We start from the raw sequence: 23,119 nt of genomic DNA on the forward strand, positions 1-23,119 counted from the left end.
TATGTTCTCAAATAATTGTAAGGTATGCTTTCGCCGTAAAGCTTTTTTAAAATCCTACACCGTTGTTGGATTCACAAGAAGTTCATCTTTAAACCTATGTAAAATAGTTGTATCTTTTCTGAGTTTTTATAATGAGTATTTCTGTATTTGAATTTGGCGCTCTGCAATCTCACTGGATGTTGGCCAGGTGGGATGCTAGCGTCCCACATACCCTAGAGAGGTTAACAGTTTAAAAACTTGTCTGTGTAGCTCTCTCTTGCTAATGCAGTTATAACCAACGAAACAATGAATACCCGACACAAGTCTTTAACAACATCCAAACACACAGACACATAACAAATCACATTTAAATATAGACAGAGACAGCAGCAACAGTTCCACGATTGCTAATATTAGAGTTGTCCCCTGTTACCCTCATGAGTGCAGTCACATTGGAGAGGAAAGCTGGGTACTCCTGAGCCAGAGAGAGTAAGTCCAGCATGGCTTGGTCCCTACTCTGTCCCGCTGTGTGTGCTTCCGATCCGATTCCATTGAGGACATTTCGTTGCTCCATTACTGGTCCTAGATCAGTGTAGCATGTACAGTCAAGCTTTGGCTGCACTGTGGCTCTATTGCTAGGTTCTTTTCCCAGTGCTGGCTTGTTCAGTTGTGATTCACCTCCTCACGTTTCAACAGAGCTCGGATGGAGATCATTCCTCTGTCCTCAGGCCCAGGGGTAAAGGCTTAGACACTTGGAGGAGGGGTCAGAGCTCACTACATGGGGCTGACTTCCTCAAACGGGATGTGGCTTACATAACCACGCCTATGTTACTGATTAATATTTATATCCTAATAGAATTTATAAAATATTAAGAATCCTACAGCCAAATCAACAGATCAGAAAAACAAGTTATTGGGGGCCTATTTGTTTACAATGCTCTCGTCTTAAGACATGTTTCTGCACACCCTTGGGAGACCATAAAGTAGGAGCTCTCATAAAATACAGTAAGGTAAGAATAGTCCCTCTTGTGGAAATATTTTTTTATATTTGTTTTTGTTGTCAAGATAACATTTCTTGTCCTCTTTTTTTGACCGCTTGCAACTTCTGGAAATGAAGCTTCTCCTCCCGGTCGTTCCAATTTGCTCGTAAAATTATTTACCTAATTCATGTAAAAATGAACAACTGCTATTGGGTAAACATTATCTACTTGAATATAAAGTGTAATCCCCTTCATCTAAAATGAATGCATTAAGATGGTAATGACAAAAACAAATTTCAAATCACGGTTATTGTCCATAATAGTCGGCGACACGATTACACAATAATTGTGACAGCCCTATGACCTCTATCTCACTGAATGTTCTCTGAATGCAGATAGCCTAACATATTTTTGATCACCTCACATGCCATCTTAAGCACCCAACCAACGATTGCTTTGAAACAGCATGGTAGTGTGCCGTATTTGGCAAATCGTGACAATGGGGCGGTAGAACTGACACAGAGAACCTAAAATAGACACAGAGCATATTTATTGTTATTCACACAGAAAAGACGACAATAGCTTCCCTTCAAATGGAGCATGAATGAGAGATTTGCTACTTACTGTCTACTCACAGATAATCTGGGTCTCTCTTTTCTCAATCAAGCTGTGGCGATAGCTATAATCTTCCCTGGCTAGTAAACTCGATACTCACCGTGCTTTAAAACCACACACACAGGCCTCCATGGATGCTTCTAACTCTAGGCCTAATGATGGAATGTAGTTAGAATAATAAAGTTGTATACTGCTGTAAGAACTACAAAATATACAAGTGTTTAAAATCAACCACAGCTACGTGACGGTCACCAAATTTAGTCGGCCGGTGATTGTCAAGCAAATAACTAGTCAGGCTCACGGTAATTGACCGTAAGTTAAAACCACTTAAGCCTACCCCTTACTTTTTCGAACATTCTGTTAAAAATCGTGCAACATTTCAGCGTCCTGCTACTCTTGCCAGGAATATAGTATATGCATATGATTTGTATGTGTGGATAGAAAACACTCTGACGTTTCTAAAACTGGTTAAATCACGGCTGTGACTATAACAGAGCGTGTGTTTCATCGAAAAGCGCAAGAAAAACTGATCACCGAAAACTGGGAAAAATATCAATGCGCCATTTGCATGTATTGTCTATGGGAAAGCAAATTACATGGGGCTGAGATTGCAAGTCCTACAGCTTCCACACGATGTCGCCAGTCTTGTCAATTGCCTGGGCTTTGTTTCTTGGTCAAACGAGTAAGAGAGAGCCCATTCCTTCCGGTCTCAGACAGGATGTTTTGGAGGAGAAATTTCCGACCATGATTTGAAGACGTGGAGCTATTGAATACACATCGCCCCGTGATCAATTTGATAGATTATTAACGTTTACTAATACCTAAAGTTGGATTACAAAAGTATTTCGAAGTGTTTTGTGAAAGTTTATCGTCGACTTTTTTAATTTAAAAAATGACGTTGCGTTTTAAAACAGTGTTTTTTCCTGGATCACACACTTTTCATAGATTGATATTCAGGGTATATATGGACCGATTTAATCGGAAAAAAAGACCCAATAATGATGTTTATGGGACATCTAGGAGTGCCAACAAAGAAGCTCGTTGAAGGTAATGAATGTTTTATATTTTATTTCTGCGTTTTGTGTAGCGCCGGCTATGCTAATTATTTTGTTTACGTCCCCTTCAGGTATTTCGGGGTGTTGCATGCTATCAGATAATAGCTTCTCATGCTTTCGCCAAAAAGCATTTTAAAAGTCTGACTTGTTGGCTGGATTCACAACGAGTGTAGCTTTAATTCAGTACCCTGCATGTGTGTTTTAATGAACGTTTGAGTTTTAACGAGTGCTATTAGCATTTAGCGTAGTGCATTTGCATTTCCAGATGGCTAGATGGCACGCCTGCGTGTCGGGTGGGCTTAAGAGGTTAACAAATACATTTATAATTTTCTGGCTTCTACACACAGCCTACAAGCCACTGATGCAGACCTTTGGAACATCTACAATTAAAAAAGTCTAATAAATCCTTGTAATATAGCCTACACCTTCACAATAAATCCATTATTTATTTTAGACAGGTCTAAAGAAACATGATATGAAGAAAAGTATATTTCAGAAGAACAAAATAGCATACTCTGAGTTGTCCTGACCTGGCTATGCCATATGGCTGTGGGCTACACTAGGTTAATTTAGCAGACAAGATTTGCTTAGAAGTCTGTGGAATTATTTTATATTATTTTATAGTATGAAGAATATAATTCAACAAAGCTGAATAAAAGAGAAAGGATGTTTTCTCCAATCAATTTGAAGTGCGCACGCGCAACTATTCTGTTTTAACTTCTTTGGGGTAAGGGGAAGTATTTTCACGTCCGGATGAAAAGCGTGCCCAGAGTAAACTGCCTGCTACTCAGGCCCAGATGCTAGGATATGAATATAATTACTAGATTCTGATAGAAAACACTCTGAAACTGTTTGAATGATGTCTATGACTATAACACAACTCATATGGCAGACAAAAACCTCAGAAAAAATCCAACCAGGAAGTGAGAAATCTGAGGTTTGTAGGTTTTTAATACACAGTGTCTGTGGGGTCATATTGCACTTTGTAAGGCTTCCACTAGATGTCAACAGTCTTTAGAAAGTTGTTTCAGGCTTCTACTGTGAAGTGGGAGTGAATGAGAGCTGATTGAGTCATGGGTCTGCCAGAAGGCCATGTGCTCAGTCAGGCGCACGCCCGTGGGAGTTAGCTCTGTTCCCTTTCATTTCTAAAGACAAAGGAATTCTCCGGTTGAAACATTACTGAAGATTTATGATAAAAACATCCTAGAGTTTTATTATATACATCATTTGGCATGTTCCTATGAACTGTAATATAACTTTTTTGACTTTGTCTGGACCTAGGGCCTGCGCATTTGGATTACTGTACTAAATGCGCTAACAAAAAGGAGGTATTTGGACATTAATCGAACAAAACTAACATTTATTGTGGAACTGGGATTCCTGGGAGTGCATTCTGATGAAGATCATCAAATGTAAGTGAATACTTATAGTGCTATTTCTGACTTTTGTTGACTCCATAACATGGCGGGTATCTGTATTGCTTGTTTTGGTCTCTGAGCGCTGTACTCAGATTATTCCGTGGTGTGCTTTTTCCGTAAAGCTTTTTTGAAATCTGACACAGCGGTTGCATTAAGGAGAAGAATATCTTTAACATTTCCAGCGCAGGGGTTCCGCTAGCGGAAGACCTCGACAAAAATTCTACTGAAAAGGCAGCGCGCGATATTCAAAAATATTTTTTAGAAATATGTAACTTTCACACATTAACAAGTCCAATACAGCAAATGAAAGATAAACATCTTGTTAATCTACCCATCGTGTCCGATTTAAAAAATGCTTTACAGCTAAAACACCACATATGATTATGTTATATCACCGCCAAGTCGAAAAAACACAGCCATTCTTCCAGCCAAAGATAGGAGTCACAAAAAGCAGAAATATAGATCAAATGAACCACTAACCTTTGATGATCTTCATCAGATGACACTCATAGGACATTATGTTACACAATGTATGTTTTGTTCGATAATGTGCATATTTATATTAAAAAATCTCAGTTTACATTGGCGCCTTACGTGCAGTAATGTTTTGTTTCCAAAACATCAGGTGATTTTAGCAGAAATACTCATAAACATTGATAAAAGTGTTATTCACATAATTAAAGATAGGCTTCTCCGTAATGTAACCGCTGTGTCAGATTTCAAAAAATGTTTACAGAAAAAGCATAATCTGAGAACGGCGCTCAGAACCCAAAACAGCCAGAAGAATAGCCGCCATTTTGGAATCAACAAAGTTAGAAAGAACACCATAAATATTCACTTACCTTTGATGATCTTCATCAGAAGGCACTCCCAGGAATCCCAGTTTGTCAATAAATGACTGATTTGTTCCATAAAGTTCCATAATTTATGTCCAAGTAAACATTTGTTGTTAGCGTGTTCAGCCCAGTAATCCATCTTCATGAGGCGCGAGCATTTTATCCAGACAAAAACTCGAAAAGTTCCATTACAGTCCTTTAGAAACATGTCAAACGATGTAGGGAATCAATCGATAGGATGTTTTTAACATAAAACATCAATAATGTTCCAACCGGAGAATTCCTTCGTCTTCAGAAAGGCACTGGAACGAGAGGTAACTCTGTCAGGAGCGCGCGTCATGAGACCGAGGCACTATGCTAGACCACTGACTCAAACAGGTCTCATGAGCCCCTCCTTTATAGTAGAATCCTCATTCAAGTTTCAAAAGACGGTTGACATCTAGTGGAAGCCCTAGGAAGTGCAACCTCATCCATATCTCAATGTGTACTTGGTAGGCCAAGCTTTGAAAAACTACAAACCTCAGATGTCCCACTTCCTGGTTCGATTTTTCTCAGGTTTTCGCCTGCCATATGACTTCTGTTATACTCACAGACATTATTCAAACAGTTTTAGAAACTTCAGAGGGTTGTCTATCCAATACTAATAATAATATGCACATATTAGCATCTGTGACAGAGTAGGAGGCAGTTCACTCTGGGCACGCTATTCATCCAAAAGTTAAAATGCTGCTATCCCAAAAAGGTTAATTCCATGCATAACTGTTGTATTTTCATCAACATTTATGATGAGTATTTCTGTAAATTGACGTCTGCACTTTCAACCGGATGTTTTGCAGGCAAAACATAACGCGCAAATGTAAACAGAGATTTTTGGATATAAATATGAACTTTATCGAACAAAACATACATGTATTGTGTAACATGAAGTCCTATGAGTGCCATCTGATGAAGGTTAGTGATACATTCTCTCTCTTTCTACTTTTTCAGCTTTTTGTGACTCCTCTCTTTGGCTAGAAAAATGGCTGTGTTTTTTTGTGACAAGGTACTGACCTAACATAATCACATGGTATGCTTTTGTTTGAAAAGGCATGAGCTCTGCTTTGTTTTTGCGCAGGCTGTACACACCGAAGTGTACAGCCTCACAATTTGACACTTGATAATGCTTTGAATGTCCCGGCGGCATCCCCTGTGTGTGGCCATAATGCACCCTAAAAAAATCCCTTCTCCCTGAGTGCTGCCTGCTCTGAAGTACTTCGCAGTCAGACCTCTCTCCATCACATGATCTGGTCTTTCTCACAGGCTATAAGTGAAGACAGAGATCTGGGACGCAACAGCACGCGTCCTTATCCAATTCCGAGGTGCATATTGAAGATATTGGAAGAACTGTCCACATTTACTCCGTCAGCCAACAAGATGAGTAGGTCTAACGAACAGCAAAAGCACTAGCCTATGTCAAATCTACTATCCTCATAGGACAAAAGTTGTCCTATTATATTCTGTGTGAGGAACAAAACTTCCAAACAGTCTGGGACAGTTGTGGGATGCAATAGATCCCAAATTAATACAAGCACTAGCATAAAAAACAATCTTTAATAAGGCTGACACAACAGATCAGAACGTTTAACATAAAATGTTGATAGCCTAATAGGTTATTTCTTCACATTATAAGAGCAGCAATGCGCACACGGCAGTAGGCTATTGTACCTCCAGGCTCTGATCAGGCCCTACACCCAAACAAAGGCACTGCGTTCATCCACCTCTGGCCTGCTCGCCTCCCTACCACTGAGGAAGTACAGTTCCCGCTCAGCCCAGTCAAAACTGTTCGCTGCTCTGGCCCCCCAATGGTGGAACAAACTCCCTCACGACGCCAGGACAGCGGAGTCAATCACCACCTTCCGGAGACACCTGAAACCCCACCTCTTTAAGGAATACCTAGGATAGGATAAGTAATCCTTCTCACCCCCCTAAAAGACTTAGATGCACTATTGTAAAGTGGCTGTTCCACTGGATGTCATAAGGTGAATGCACCAATTTGTAAGTCGCTCTGGATAAGAGCGTCTGCTAAATGACTTAAATGTAATGTAAATGTTCCATTAGTGCAAAAACACCATTCTCAAAAGTGACCACAAATACAATTATGCATTTAATGCTTTTATTATAAAGGTGCATTTTTAGGGTGAAAATGATCTTCCCCAAACTTGAAACTCACGCGCTGCTTATGTATGCCAGTTAGGCTCTACACCCTTTGTAACGTGGAGTAATGTGCATCATTTTAAGAAGTTATTTGGCCACCTTGGTTGTGATAAACCTTATCAAATCATATAGGCCTATAGGCTAGGTTACATGACGTGCATGAATATGTGTAATGGTTTTCTAGGTGTGGTGAAGGAGAGTCGGACCAAACTGCAGCGTGTAGATTGCGATCCATGTTTAATGAACAAACAAAAAAACGTAACACGAAACTAAAACACAAACACTACAAAACGTAACGAAAACCGAAACAGCCTATACTAGTGAAAACTAACACAGACAGGAACAAGGACACTAAGGACAATCACCACCACGACAAACTCAAAGAATATGGCTGCCTAAATATGGTTCCCAATCAGAGACAACGATAAACACCTGCCTCTGATTGAGAACCACTCCAGACAGCCATAGACTTTGCTAGATCACCTCACTAGCTACAATGCCAATACATACACACCAAAACCCCTAGACAAAACACACCACAATACAAAAACCCCATGCCACACCCTGGCCTGACCCAATACATGAAGATAAACACAAAATACTTCGACCAGGGCGTGACAATATGATTTTCTTTAAAAAGGCATTTCTTACCTTAATCATCCAAAAGTGATAATATATACAGTTGGAGGTTTACATACACTTACGTTTTTCAACTACTTCACAAATTTCTTGTTAACAAACTATAGTTTTGGCAAGTAGGTTAAGATATCTACTTTGTGCATGACACAAGTAATTTTTCCAACAACTGTTTTCTGGAAAATTCCAGAAAATTATATTATGGCTTTAGAAGCTTCTGATAGGCTAATTGACATAATTTGAGTCAATTGGAGGTGTACCTATGGATGTATTTCAAGGCCTACCTTCAAACTCAGTGCTTCTTTGCTTGACATCATGGGAAAACCAAAATAAATCAGCCAAGAAAAAAGTTTTTGTAAACTTCCACAAGTCTGGTTCATCCTTGGTAGCAATTTCTAAATGCCTGGAGGTACCATGTTCATCTGTACAAACAATAGTACGCAAGTATAAACACCATGGGACCACGCAGCCATCATACCTCTCAGGAAGGAGATTCGTTCTGTCTCCTAGAGATTAACGTACTTTGGATGCGAAAAGTGCAAATCAATCCCAGAACAACAGCAAAGGACCTTGTGAAGATGCTGGAGGAAACAGGTACAAAAGTATCTATATCCGCAATAAAACAAGTCCTATATCAACATAACCTGAAAGGCCGCTCAACAAGGAAGAAGCCACTGCTCCAAAACCTCCATAAAAAAAGCTAGACTACGGTCTGCAACTGCACATAGGGACAAAGATCGTACTTTCTGGAGAAATGTCCTCTGGTCTGATGAAACAAAAATAGAACTGTTTGGACATCATGACCATTGTTAGGTTTGGAGGAAAAAGGGGGAGGCTTGCAAGCCGAAGAACACCATGCCAACCGTGAAGCATGGGGTGGCAGCATCATGTTGTGGGGGTGCTTTGCGGCAGGAGGGTCTTGTGCACTTCACAAAATAGATGGCACCGTGAGGAACGGAAAATGATGTGGATGTATTGAAGCAACATCTCAAGACATCAGTCAGGAAGTTAAAGCTTGGTCGCAAATGGGTCTTCCAAATGGACAATGAGCCCAAGCATATTTCCAAAGTTGTGGCAAAATGGCTTAAGGACAACAAAGTCAAGGTATTGGAGTGGCCATCACAAAGCCCTGACCTCAATCCCATAGAAAATTTGTGGGCACAACTGAAAAAGCGTGTGCGAGCAAGGAGGCCTACCAACCTGATACAGTTACACCATCTCTGTCAGGAGGAACGGGCCAAAATTCACCCAACTTATTGTGGGAAGCTTGTGGAAGGCTATCCGAAACCTTTGACCCAAGTTAAACAATTTAAAGGCACTGCTACCAAAAACGAATTGAGTGTATGTAAACTTCTGACCCAGTGGGAATGTGATGAATGAAATAAAAGCTGGAATAAATCATTCTCTCTACTATTATTCTGACATTTCACATTCTTAAAATAAAGTGGTGATCCTAACTGACCTAAGACAGGGAATGTTTACTAGGATTAAATGTCAGGAATTGTGAAAAACTGAGTTTAAATGTAGTTGGCTAAGGTGTATGTAAACTTCCGACTTCAACTGTAATTCACAAGTGATAAGCTCATATTGTCACCCATCAGACTATTCTTGTTTAAATATTGTCTTTTCATATACATGTGAAATTCGTTTTGATTTAGAATGGACCATTATCATGCACCTGTCTTGAAACAGGGGCAGGGGGAAAAATACATGTAATCTCTGCACTTAAATGGAGAATGGAGGATGTTTTTACTGTGGTTGATTTTCAAGCCAGCCAGGTAGGCTATACTCCTGTTGTAAAGATAAGCAATGTGCTTAATATTAGAAAAGATGAGAAATAAATATAGTAGACCTAGCCTATAGAAAAATGATGGGATCCTCCTCCTTTTAATAGAGGTCATAACTCTGTTCTCACGCACAAATTTCATAGCCTATAGAAATGTTGCGCAACATGAGCTTATGGGCTCTCATGAAGTGTTTGAGTAGATTTTCAATCACATTTGCATTGATGTCATGGTGTTTATAGGGACCATAGAGTGCTGAGTACCAGGCAGTTAGCACGTTTGGTAGGCAACTAATGACCATCAGCAGCATCAGAGCTTGGAGAAGCCGAAATTACCGTGAATAAATGGTAATGTGGAATTTGACTGCCTTCATGACTCGTGACCTCCGGTGTGGCGGTAATACGGTCACTGCAACAGCCCTATGATTGAACACAGATTTTGACCAGTGACTGACCGGGAATTGTTCTAGGTCTAAAACCTAAGCCACGCTGTCCGATGACAGGACAGTACAGCCAAGAATATATTTTTTTGTGCTGGTTATATTTGGTGTGCTAATCCATGTGAACACTGACAAAGATTTCTTCTCTGCATGACTGGCCTTTCACTCTCTTGTGAAGAGCCAATCTTTTTCTCTGACATTCTCACCAACTCTGAAAAGTCAATCTCCCTTTGCTAGAAATTCTTCACGAACAGAATTGCATGCACAGAGAGACAGGGAAAGAGAAAGAGAGTTGGCGAATGAGACAGGGAAAGAGAAAGGGGGGGTGAAAGAGAGAAAAGAGAAAATAAAGTAGAGAAAATACAAAACAGATACCTTTTTACATAGGTATTCAGACCTGTTGCAATGAGACTCGAATTTAGCTCAGGTGCATCCTGTTTCCACTGATCTAGAACTTGATTGGAGTCCACCTGATTGGACATGATTTGGAAAGGCACACCGTGTCTATGTAAAAGGTTCCACAGTTAACAGTGCATATCGGAGCAAAAACCAAGCCATGAGGTCAAAGGAATTGTCCATAGAGCTCTGAGACAGGATTGTGTCGAGGTACAGATCTGGGGAAGGGTACCAAAAAATGTCTGCAGCATTGAAGGTCCCCAAGAACACAGTGATCCCCATCATTCTTAAAATGGAAGATGTTTGGAACCACTAAGACCCTTCCAAGAGCTGACCGCTTGCCAAACTGAGGAATCAGGGGAGAAGGGCCTTGGTCAGGGAGGTGACCAAGTGCCCGATGGTCACTCTGACAGAGCTCCAGAGTTCCATTGTGGAGATGGGAGAACCATCTCTGCAGCACTCCACCAATCAGGCCTTTATGGTAGAGTGGCCAGACAGAAACCACTCCTAAATTAAAAAGGCACATGACAGCCCACTTGGAATTGGCCAAAAGGCACCTAAAGACACTCAGACAATGAGAAACAAGATCCTCTGGTCTGAAGAAACACAGATTGAACTCTTTGGCCTGAATGCCAAGCGTCACGTCTGGAGGAACAGAGGCACCATCCCTATGGTGAAGCATGATGTTGGTGGTATCATGCTGTGGTGATGTTTTTCAGTGGCAGGGACTGGGAGACTAATCAGGATCGAGGGAAAGATGAACAGAGCAAAGTACAGTGAGATCCTTGATGAAAACCTGCTACAGAGTACTCAGGACCTCAGACTGGGGCAAAGGTTCACCTTCCAACAGGACAATGACCCTAAGCATACAGCCAAGACAATGCAGGAGTGGCTTCGGGACAAGTCTATGAATGTCTTTAAGTGGCCCAGCCAGAGCCCGGACTTGAACCCAATTTAACATCTCTGGAGAGACATGAAAATAGCTGTGCAGCGATGCTCCCCATCCAACCTGACAGAGCTTGAGAGGATCTGCAGAGAAGAATGGGAGAAACTCTCCAAATACAGGTGTACCAAGCTTGAAGCATCATACCGAAGAAGACTCGAGGCTGTAATCGCTGCCAAAGATGATTCAACAAAGTGCTGAGTAAAGAGCTTGAATACATATGTAAATGTGATATTTAAATTTTCTATTTTTAATACATTTTCTAACATTTCTAAAAATCTGTTTTTGCTTTGTCATTATGGGTTATTGTGTTTAGAATGATGAAAAAAAAAATCAAGGGTCAAGGGTCCTGAATACTTTTCAAATGCACTGCATGTCCCTCGAGCTAGAGAGAACAATAATAACCTAAACCGTATCCATGCTAATTCTGAGTCGCTCAGCTGACAAATAAGGGTATTTTTGTTTAGCTAAGTTTAGAACTGTTGCTGTGAGCATGACGAAACGGAATATGTGATATCATCCTTGGACCTCTCATTACAACAATGAAATCCTCTTCAGTAGACTGGCGTTTTCACAACACTGTCTGACAGTCAGAGCAGCGAGCCAGTGACTAACGCCATATGCCAAGTGTCTTGGTCAAGGCAACGCTTCACTAATCAACCATGTATAGCACTACAACTCAAAGTCAGCTCAGACGTGACAAATAATATCCTTAACTGTCTGGACTCCTATATGATATAGAGCTCACCTCTGAAAATAACATCTTACGGTACCGTTTCACTGGTTTATGTGGCACGTTATACTTGGATGAAAGAGAATGAAGGCGCTGTGTAAACATTGCAAACAGACTGAATGATGTTGTCCCTGGTGAACACTTCCGTTTTTCTCGGTCCACAAATCACACAAATGTCTTTCCAGAACACTCAAATAATTGAGTATGCTTGGTACAGTAAACAAGTCTTATGTATAAACCCTGCTGCTAGTTTCAGGATGCCGAGAGAGCCTGTGCTGCCTCCCTCTGTAGGGATAGATAGCTGTACCCAGCATACCTCCTTGCTTCGGGCATGACACTGATCCCCAGGGTCTGACTGACTGCATCCGAAAATAACTTGGCGACAAAGTGTAGTTAGTTACCCCTGGCTTGGACAGACCAGACCAGACAGACAGACACGGTCCATGGGTACAGAAAGTGTGGCTCTTTTGGGGTAAATATAGCCTCAATGATTGACTGTACACCTCCCCCCACCTCCCCTTCCGCCATATCCCTCCCACTTCCCCTGGCAGCTCCTGTGAGAGACACTGAGGACCTGTGTCACGCTAGGCTCGCTGCGCTGCTTCTCCCCATCTTGCACCACGGCAGGATTCTATGGCCTTCCACTTACAAGGACCTTATGCCATGCTTAGCTCTGCACAGTTCTTTCTGTGTCTAGTTGCTGGATCGTAAAGACCCTTTCAGAACAGAATCTTTGGGTCGATTAAAATGGATGTAGAAATAGCTCATGGTAATAATGGTTACGGGACCCAACTCCTTCATTCAGTGCTGCATGAGCTGAGCACACCTGGGTTCACAATGAACACATACAATACCCCTCTCGATCCCTCCTAACAAAGAAAATACTATCATACCAGTGGCAAAGCTCATATGCCAGGGGCTTAATCTGGTTATACTTGGGATAGCTAGCTCACTAAGCTAAAGCCTAGGCATTTGCTCAGGGAGCAAATGCAAGCCTTCTGGCTTCAGACAAGGTTACTAATCACGTAGGCGTTATGTAATTCGCCAAACCACCCGTCTTACATTTTGAAAGTAAGAACGACAGTTGACAAAGAAAACGTAAATCCCTACAATCTGACCCCCTTCTTAGCACCTTTCTCCATAAACCACATGCCTTATCCGCATGGCTTATGTACATTCCCCGAGATTCCTTCTGCTATTTACATTCTGTCCTGTGTCAATATTTCCCAGTCTAACGGCACAAGGTTAAGACCAAAGGTCGTTATGGTGCGCTGTAATAACCATCCTTTCAATTTAAACCCCGTCCATACAGAGAGAATCACAAATACAATTTAACTGATAAGGTTGGGGGACCTTTTTGTCCTTAACAATCCTGGCAATTTCTTTTCTCGTTGAATCGGAACAGAGATATTTCTCCTACACTTAGGGCAGCAGCCTACTCCAATACACGGGGGTGACGGAGGAGACAAAGACAGATTGTGTCCATTCTGGGATTGCCAGACATGGTTTTACTGCTGTGTAATGCTCCTGTTGGGAACCAGAGCAAAGCCCAGTGTACACAGAGTTGCAAGTCATTCTTCCTATGCCCAAAAGAACTGCCCTTATTTTGGCAGCAGCACCCTACTCATAGAAATAGAATGTACCCATGACTGTAACTTCATATTGCCAAGGTCTGAGGGGGGTTTCCCAATCTAGTCATTCTATTGCTATGGTGTACCTACAAGGAGGCAGATGAGTATTCATCACACAGATATAAAAGGACATTATCTCAGGCGCTTCATCGGGGACACAGACGGATCCAAGATGTCTACCACTCCCGCCCCCTCTTCAGTGCAAAAAAGGACAACAAACAATGGGGTTGCCATGGAAAAACCTGGACGTTTAGTCACCGCACGTTGGCAGATTAGAAGGTTTCAGTCGGGATTCAGAGTTTTTTACAATCCCTACTCATCACAAATATGGACTTCACTGTGCTCTCGTCTCCCATCCTCTTAGGTTAAACAAATGGTTAACTGGTCATGTGGAGGAACACTTGAGTGGAGACAGACTAAACATGGTGGTTAAAAAAAGGCTATAAGACAGAATACAGCTCAGCACATCCAGTAGCTTCATCATAAACATGTTGTGTATGACGGGAAAACTCTGATTCAATTCTTATGTGAAAACCACGAGGGGGCCAATCTAACAACATTTTGATTTCATTGTTGTTTTTATTGGATAAATAGTGGCGAGAGAGAGACGAGCAGGGAGAGAGATTTTTCTGTCAGCATAGTGTCAGGGGCTGGATTTGGGAATATTCCCAGGATATTCCCAGAAAAAAACAAAGATAAAGGCTTGCGTTCCTATTTTTGGTGACCACGTTGCTATTATCCTGCATCTCTGTATCACGTAGGTCAATGATGATTGGTGTGAACGACTAGCCTAACTCACAGCTAACAGTTGATCCAGCTAAGAGCAGGCCGCTCTACTTACCAGTCTCTCCATCTCCTGCTCCCTGAGCCTCTCCTCTCTCTGACGCCGGTGGTACTCCAACAGCTCGTCCTCATTGTCGCTGATCTCAGAGATGCTGTTTTTGCGCTCCCGCATGCCCGGGTGGGGGCCCCTCAGATCCCGGGGGCCCCCAGACATCTTCCTATGGCCCCTGGGGCTGGCGAGAGGAGAGGAGCCAGACAGAGAGCCCAGGCTGTAAGCTGGGGAGAGGGCATTTCCAAAGCTGGCCTTCCTCCCCCCTCCCCCGCTCATCATCAACCCTGAGGTGGGGGAGGGGCTGCGGGCTCGAACCACACTGCCGCCAAACTGGTCCTCCGCGGGGGACTCGGCCTTGCGTTGGAGCCTGGGGCTCTCCGGGACTCCCAACTTCCCTGATGATGATGGGCTCTCAGGTGTTCTCAATGTGGGGATACTTCCAGGGAGAGCCCCCGGGAGAACAGGCACCCCTCTGCGAGCCATGGAGGGGCTGAGAGGAGGGAGCTCCTTCATGCTGCTACCCCCGCTGCTGAGCTCAAGGTTCCTGCGAGACAGTCGAGGGCTCTCTGGGGGCTGCAGTGTGCGGGGGTGGGGGAAGGGGTGGTGCTGCTGGAGTGGAGAGCCCCCCTGGATGATGTGGACGATTGGGTCCAGGGGAGGCTGAAAGGCCCTGCTGTGCTGGGATAGCAGCTGTCTGGAAGGGCTGGAGGTGAGGGAGTGGTCCGCTTGCTCTCTGAAAGGGCTGGCCGGGCGCTCCTGGAGGATGGCACCCGCTTTCGTCCTGGGACTGGATGGGGAGGAGGAGGTGTAGGGGAACTTGGCCGTGAATCTGGGGCTACTTGGCACTGCGTTCCTGCCCATGTACCCGGCATCGGCTGAGGCAACAGATAGGTGGGTCAGTCTAGGGCTCTCTGAACCCACCCCCCCTGGGCTATCCAGGCTCTGACCTCTGCGGGCTGGCTTGGGGCTCTGGGGGGCCTCCAGGAGACCTTTCCTCTGGTGCTTAGGGCTCTCAGGAACCCTCTGCACCCCGCCGCCAGGGCTGTAGTTGGTCAGTGTGGTCCTTGGCTGGGGGATGGGTGGTGTAGTTGTGTAGTTGTAGCTGGATGAGCGGACCGGCACAGGGGGCAGGGATGGGTCCTGGGGGTCCAGGCAGCCGCTGGGAGAAGGGCTGGTGTAGCTGCCTGCGCTGCTGGCCGCCGAGGGAGAGGACAGGGGGGAGAAGGGTGGGGAGGTGTTCTCATAGCTGGAGCCGACCGACATGGCTCCTGGGCTGGTGGGAGGGGAAAGGAGGTATCGGCCTCCTCCATTGACCATGGGGGACAGTGGGGAGTGGGGGATGGGGTGGTCTGAAGAGGGAGGCTGGGGATCATCCATGACTAGGGAGTCCATGATGTCCTGGAGGTCCTTTTCGATGGAGCTGACGATGGCACTATGCTCGGAGCGGGAGTCTCTCTCCCCGGGGGCTGGGTGGCGCGACTGGGACGCTCCTGACTGATGGTTCCCATTGACCAGGCCCTCTGTATCTGTAGAGAATACATGCTAATATCAGTCTCAGGTATACAGTACATAGGCCTACTATACAGTACACATACATTTAAAGAGTGGTCAGAATAAATATTATGATCACTCACCACCTGAGGCTATTTCACTGTTCTGCCTTATGACCATGTAAAGACTATGATCACTGCAATATTTCTTCCTACCTTTCTAGGTATATATTGTTTGCTGTTTGGGGTTTTATATTTGAGATATATGATATATATAAATATATTTGACAATACCAACATGTGCAATATTTACAGTATGGTATATCCCTGAAAACAAATAGAAACAGACATAGATAGGCTCTAAGAGCTGAATAGATAATGAGATGTAGAGAAATTAATGGACCATAAAGTTCATAAATGGACTGTATCTTACGGTTGCATCACCTCTCATTAATATAAAGTGCCTTGTTACTTTTATGATTTAACCAGAGCACTTAGCACAAGTACCTACAATTGGCACTTAAGTTTTATAGGTTGGCTACACTTCAATCCATCAATTATCTTAAAGCGCTTCTAAATTTAAACCCACCTGCTGCCCAACTTAATTTACCCAATCCACAATTTGCATGAAGAAATGCTACTGAGAAAAGGGAGGGATAAAAGAGGCAGAGAAACAGACAGAGAGAAAGCTTGACAGACAGACAGACAGACAGACAGACAGACAGACAGACAGACAGACAGACAGACAGACAGACAGACAGACAGACAGACAGACAGACAGATTTGTACATACATTTGTACATTGTTTACTGTTCATTTTTATTATTTCACTTTTGTATATTATCTACCTCACTTGCTTTGGCAATGTTAACTTGTTTCCAATGCCAATAAAGCCCCTTGAATTGAATTGAAATTGAGAGAGAGAGACAGAGAGAGAGAGAGACAGACAGACAGACAGACACCGCAAAAGACAGGCTTTGGAAATATAAAGATTGAGGAGAAAATGTGCCAGTATAACCCACTTAGTGTGTGGCTGAAGAGCAGCGCAGGCCAGGGCACAGTGGTAATTCAATCGAAATCTCAGGCAACTCGCTACCTCGCCATAATGTCAATGAGGTAGATTAGGGAGCACAAGGGGACATCCAGGTGTAACCTATGGTATTAATATGATATGCTAATAGGCTCTAATAGAAATAAGCAACGTCATCATCGGTATGATGGCAGGCAGCCTAGCGGTGAGAGTGTTGGGCTAGTAACCGAAAGGTTGCTGGTTCAAATCCCCGAGCCACAAGACACTTAACCTTAATCTTCTCCAGGGGCGTTGTACTACTTTGTCTGACCCTGGAAAACAACACATTCCACTGCACCTATCTGATGCATGTGAAAATAACGCTGCTGGGTTTTTCATGATCAACAGTTTTCCATGTGTATCAAGAATGGTCTGACATACAGCCAACTTGACACTGTGGGAAGCATTGGCCTTGCCTTACCTACCTAATCTTACTACATTTGCACACAATGTATATACATTTTTCTATTGTGTTATTGACTGTACGTTTGTTTATTCCATGTGTTACTTTGTGTTGTTGTTTGCGTCGCACTGCTTTGCTTTATCTCGGCCAGGTCGCAATTGTAAATGAGAACTTGTTCTCAACTGGCCTACCTGGTTAAATAAAGGTGAAATTTAAAAATGTATTTTAAAAAATTGGAGTCAACATGGGCCAGCATCCCTATTGGGTTTACATTCAGACATGACATGGATATGGTGAGAACATGTGAGCGAGTACAATGTCATTAATGTTTGTTGGAATTTATGTAGGACTGAGTTTGTGTTTTTGTCTTCATGTTGAAGGTTGACCATTAAGTCACAGACAGTGTCATGTCTAGGTTAGTGGATCCATGTCTGTGGACTGTTCAGTTGTCTTTTGACTTTTGTCTATGGCTATTTTCTATTGTCTAAAAATGTAAACATTGTAAAGAAAAGACATCACAATCGAAAATACCTTGCCATAAGATGTCATAGTGCTACAATGTACATTACAAATGAGCGAGATCATGCATCTTTGGCAACTATTGTATTTGGAAATATGTACTGTGTGTACGTGAATATGTATGTGAACACATTTCTGTGACATGTCTATATCATGCACATGCCAAACCTGAAAGCCATTCTAAATCCAGCTCGGTTTTTAATCCCCTTCAAATAGGCTACTTTCAGTCCAGGATAAACAAGCTACTGTGTATCACTGCATTAAATAACCATCTTAATTAAATAGCCCATGTGATGTTCTATTCATAAAGATGATCTCATCGCCCTGGATGATGAAGTGGCTTCACAAATAATGCATAACCACTATTTGTTCAGTAAAGAGCTGGGAGTAGCCTATCTGCCTGGTCTTTCTACAATGACTCAACCAGAGCTCTTCTTCTGCTAAGCAGAAAACTATCCAAGCATCATGACGTTTTGAGTGACAGCACGACCACCATATGGCCCCAATACATTTTGGTGTATGTTACAATTATATGGATATTTCTCGGTTATTTGGTTATTCATTTTCCCCGTTATTTTCTCAGCAGGCCACATGGTCGTCGCCAGCATTTCGTTTGTCAAACGTCTCAGAATATGAATAGGCCCATGTCTAAAACGTAGATAATGACCGTGAAAATACATTATTCTCTGTCCCTGGACGGACCCCATCATGTCCAACACCAAAGCGCCAATAATATTAATTATCAGCACTGACATGAATGGGTAAGCTTGCGACTAAGTCGTTTATAATGACTTATAGCCCAGCTAAAATCCAAACGCTGGAGCCCGGCATTCCTACCTCAATAAAGCTGCCTTTACCGAAGCCTGTTGTAGCCTACCCGGGTCTCCGCACCCGGGAAGGTTGAGAGAGCCTCTACCGACGTGATATTCCAGCCGGGTTTCGTGTGCCAGGCGCCGCTATCCTGCTTGCTCGCTCCCCCTCCCTTCCCTGTCCACGGTGCTGATGTGACCGCCTGCTAGATTTACCGGGGCGGCAACTATGTCGTCTGTTTTTCTTCTTAAAGGGGCAGTGCAGTCAAAAACGTGATTTGCCTATGCTTTATAAAAATATATTTCCACACTATGAGGTTGAAATATTACTGTGAAATAGTGTATATTGTGATAATACAGTTTGAGAGTAAGTGCCGTTTGAAAAGACTGCCTGAAATGTGTTTAGCATGGGTGGAGTTTTGGCCTGCCTGGCAGAATCACCAGGAGGTAAAAGTAAATAGACCAATAACAAAGAAAATTTCAAACCTCTTCCAATAACAGCTAGTTTCTATGTTACATATCCCTCCCATTAGACTCCTCCAATTAGGTCCCTGGCTCAAACCACTCCCAGACTGGTTGAATATGTGCTTGAGAAATGTATTTTTGCTATTTTAATTAAAGACCATCACAGTAGCTAGGTTTCCATCCAATTAGTGACAGATTTTCATGCAAATATCCTAGAATCTTCATAAACAAAATATGCATATTTTCACACCAGTGCTGTTTCCACCAAACAGACTTATTGTGGATAAAAATCAGTGCGTGATGCCCTAGTGCACACAACGTTTATTTTTTTGCCTAAGTTTTCATGTACCAAATAAAAAGAATGTGTTTCCATTTCAACTCTACCTATAGTTTTGTCACAAATACTGTTACGTTAAATAGCAAATGTGCCTACCTGGGTCTGGGCACCTGCGCTCTAGCCGACAGCTCGCAGATACAGTGCAGGTAGGCTGTGTGAGTACAGTAGGCTAGTCTACATAATGAGATTATTATGGATAAGAAGGAAAATATTTGTATTTGTCAAATGGCAGTCAAGCATCGATCATTTCACCAGAATAAGACCCTCAATATTTATTGGAAAGCAGCATCAAGCTCATCACCGTGTACTTTCACAAAACCCTGTGAAGTTCCTCGTAACTTATTTAATCTGTAGCCTAATAAACTGCATGGCTTCCCGAGTTATAGTGGGAGGCCCACACACTATATCATCGCACGACTCCAACATCAAGGCTACACGACAGTGGTAGGCCTGATCACCAGCGACGATGAGACAGCCTACAGGTAGGAGGTCAGACAGCCTACAGGTAGGAGGTCAGTGACCTGGCAGTGTGGGGCCCCAACAATAACCTCTCCCTCAACGTCAGTAAGACCAAGGAGCTGATCATGGATGACAGCAAACGGGGAAGGGAGTATGTCCCCATCCACATCGACGGGGCTGCACTGGAGGAGGTCCAAATCACACGTGCACCGTTGTCAAGAAGGTGCGACAGCGCCTCTACCCGCTCAGGAGGTTGAAAAGGGTTGGCATGGGCCCTCATAAAGTTCTACATTGAGAGCATCTTCACTGGCTGCATCACTGCTTGGTATGGCAATAGCACCGCCCTCGATCACATGGTGCTACAGGGGGTGGTGCGGACAGCCCAGTACATCACAGGGGCCAAGATCCCTGTCATCCAGGACCTTTATATCAGGAGGTGTGAAAGGAGGACTCTAGCCACCCAAGCCATAGACTGTTCTCTCTGCTTCCACACAGCAAGCTGTACCAAGTCTGACACCAACAGGCTCCTGAACAGCTTCAATTCCACATGTCATAAGACTGCTAAATAGCTAACAAAATGGCTACACAAACTATACACAAACTATATGAGTTTGTATTTGATTCATTCTTTTGCACTGTCTCTATGCATATTCACAGACCCCTACACACTATGCTCACTGATACTCCGACACACATATAAACACTCACTCCATAATTTGCTCTAACACACACACACACACACACACACACACACACACACACACACACACACACACACACACACACACACACACACACACACACACACACACACACACACACACACACACACAGCTGCTACTCTGTTTATCATATACAGTGCCTAGGAAACTATTCACCCTCTTGGTGTTTTTCCTATTTTGTTGCATTTTGTGTATGTCCATGTAAAGAAAAAGAAAAACGTAAAAGTGGTGTGCATATGTGTTCACCTCGTTTGCCATGAAGCTCCTAAATAAGATCTACCTTCGGAAGTCACATAATTAGTTAAATAAAGTCCACCTGTGTGCAATCTAAGTGTCACATGATCTGTCACATGATCTCAGTATATATACACCTGTTCTGAAAGGCCCCAGAGTCTGCAACACCACTAAGCAAGGGGAACCACCAAGCAAGCGGTACTATGAAGCCCAAGGAGCTCTCCAAACAGGTCAGGGACAAAGTTATGGAGAAGTACAGATCAGGGTTGGGTTATAAAAAAATATCAGAAACTTTGAACATCCCAAGGAGCACCATAAAATCCATTATTAAAAAATGAAAAGAATATGGGACCACAACAGAGAGGGCCAACCCACCAAAACTCTGTCTACAAATTATTTGTAATTGTGTTCCGGCCTCCCGACCATCCGCTCAAGAACAAATCGGCCAATGTCTGAATCTAGTTCATGATCCCTGCTGCTGTATATAGTATGCTTACTTTATCGTGTTGTTCTTATTTTTATATCTAGTGTGTTTTTGTTCTACCTTATTATTTTTAGTATTACAATGTTATCGATTACTGCATGGTTGGCGTTAGAGCTAGCAAGAAAGGCATTTCACGGTACTTGTGCATGTGACATTAACATTGAAACTAGTGTGAAATCATACTGTCATTCATATTTCATTTAATAATATGCCTAGGCTATATAGTATTGAGTCTTCTACGTTATCTACAATGTGATATACAGTGGGGCAAAAAAGTATTTAGTCAGCCACCAATTGTGCAAGTTCTCCCACTTAAAAAGATGAGAGAGGCCTGTAATTTTCATCATAGGTACACTTCAACTATGACAGACAAAATGAGAAAAAAAATCCAGAAAATCACATTGCAGGATTTTTTATGAATTTATTTGCAAATTATGGTGGAAAATAAGTATTTGGTCACCTACAAACAAGCAAGATTTCTGGCTCTCACAGACCTGTAACTTCTTCTTTAAGAGGCTCCTTTGTCGTCCACTCGGTATCTGTATTAATGGCACCTGTTTGAACTTGTTATCAGTATAAAAGACACCTGTTCACAACCTCAAACAGTCACACTCCAAACTCCACTATGACAAAGACCAAAGAGCTGTCAAAGGACACCAGAAACAAAATTGTAGACCTGCACCAGGCTGGGAAGACTGAATCTGCAATAGGTAAGCAGCTTGGTTTGAAGAAATCAACTGTGGGAGAAATTATTAGGAAATGGAAGACATACAAGACCACTGATAATCTCCCTCGATCTGGGGCTCCATGCAAGAGCTCACCCCGTGGGGTCAAAATGATCGCAAGAACGGTGAGCAAAAATCCCAGAACCACACAGGGGGGCCTAGTGAATGACCTGCAGAGAGCTGGAACCAAAGTAACAAAGCCTACCATCAGTAACACACTACGCCGCCAGGGACTCAAATCCTGCAGTGCCAGACATGTTCCCCTGCTTAAGCCAGTACATGTCCAGGCCCATCCAAAGAACACCATACCTACTGTGAAGCATGGGGGTGGAAACATCATGCTTTGGGGCTGTTTTTCTGCAAAGGGACCAGGATGACTGATTTTGTAAAGGAAAGAATGAATGGGGCCATGTATCGTGAGATTTGAGTGAAAACCTCCTTCCATCAGCAAGGGCATTTGAAGATGAAACGTGGCTGGGTCTTTCAGCATGACAATGATCCCAAACATACCGCCCGGGAAACGAAGGAGTGGCTTCGTAAGAAGCATTTCAAGGTCCTGGAGTGGCCTAGCCAGTCTCCAGATCTCAACCCCATAGAAAATCTTTGGAGGGAGTTGAAAGTCCGTGTTGACCAGCAACAGCCCCAAAACATCACTGCTCTAGAGGAGATCTGCATGGAGTGATGGGCCAAAATACCAGCAACAGTGTGTGAAAACCTTGTGAAGACTTACAGAAAAACGTTTGACCTCTGTCATTGCCAACAAAGGCTATATAACAAAGTATTGAGATAAACTTTTGTTATTGACCAAATACTTGTTTTCCACCATAATTTGCAAATACATTCATTAAAAAATCCTACAATGTGATTTTCTGGATTTTTTTTCTTCTCATTTTGTCTGTCATAGTTGAAGTGTACTACCTATGATGAAAA

The 23,119-nt window shown here is 42.9% G+C and overlaps 1 protein-coding gene across 18 annotated transcripts in view; it reads right to left on the reverse strand.

Moving 5' to 3' along the window:
- Window positions 1-23,119, reverse strand: part of LOC118373511 (pleckstrin homology-like domain family B member 1) — a 121,596-nt gene that overhangs the window by 52,431 nt on the left and 46,046 nt on the right. For 17 of the 18 annotated variants that reach the window (XM_035759648.2, XM_035759652.2, XM_035759651.2 and 14 more), the window contains one exon: window positions 14,480-15,999. In XM_035759648.2, the coding sequence (XP_035615541.1) occupies window positions 14,480-15,999 (1,520 nt within the window). Of the gene's footprint in view, window positions 1-14,479; window positions 16,000-18,791; window positions 18,971-23,119 lie in introns of those variants that run through there. The other variant, XM_035759662.2, reaches the window with a different exon arrangement.

The sequence above is a fragment of the Oncorhynchus keta genome, chromosome 18, assembly GCF_023373465.1.
Source record: "Oncorhynchus keta strain PuntledgeMale-10-30-2019 chromosome 18, Oket_V2, whole genome shotgun sequence".
Lineage (NCBI taxonomy): Eukaryota > Metazoa > Chordata > Actinopteri > Salmoniformes > Salmonidae > Oncorhynchus > Oncorhynchus keta.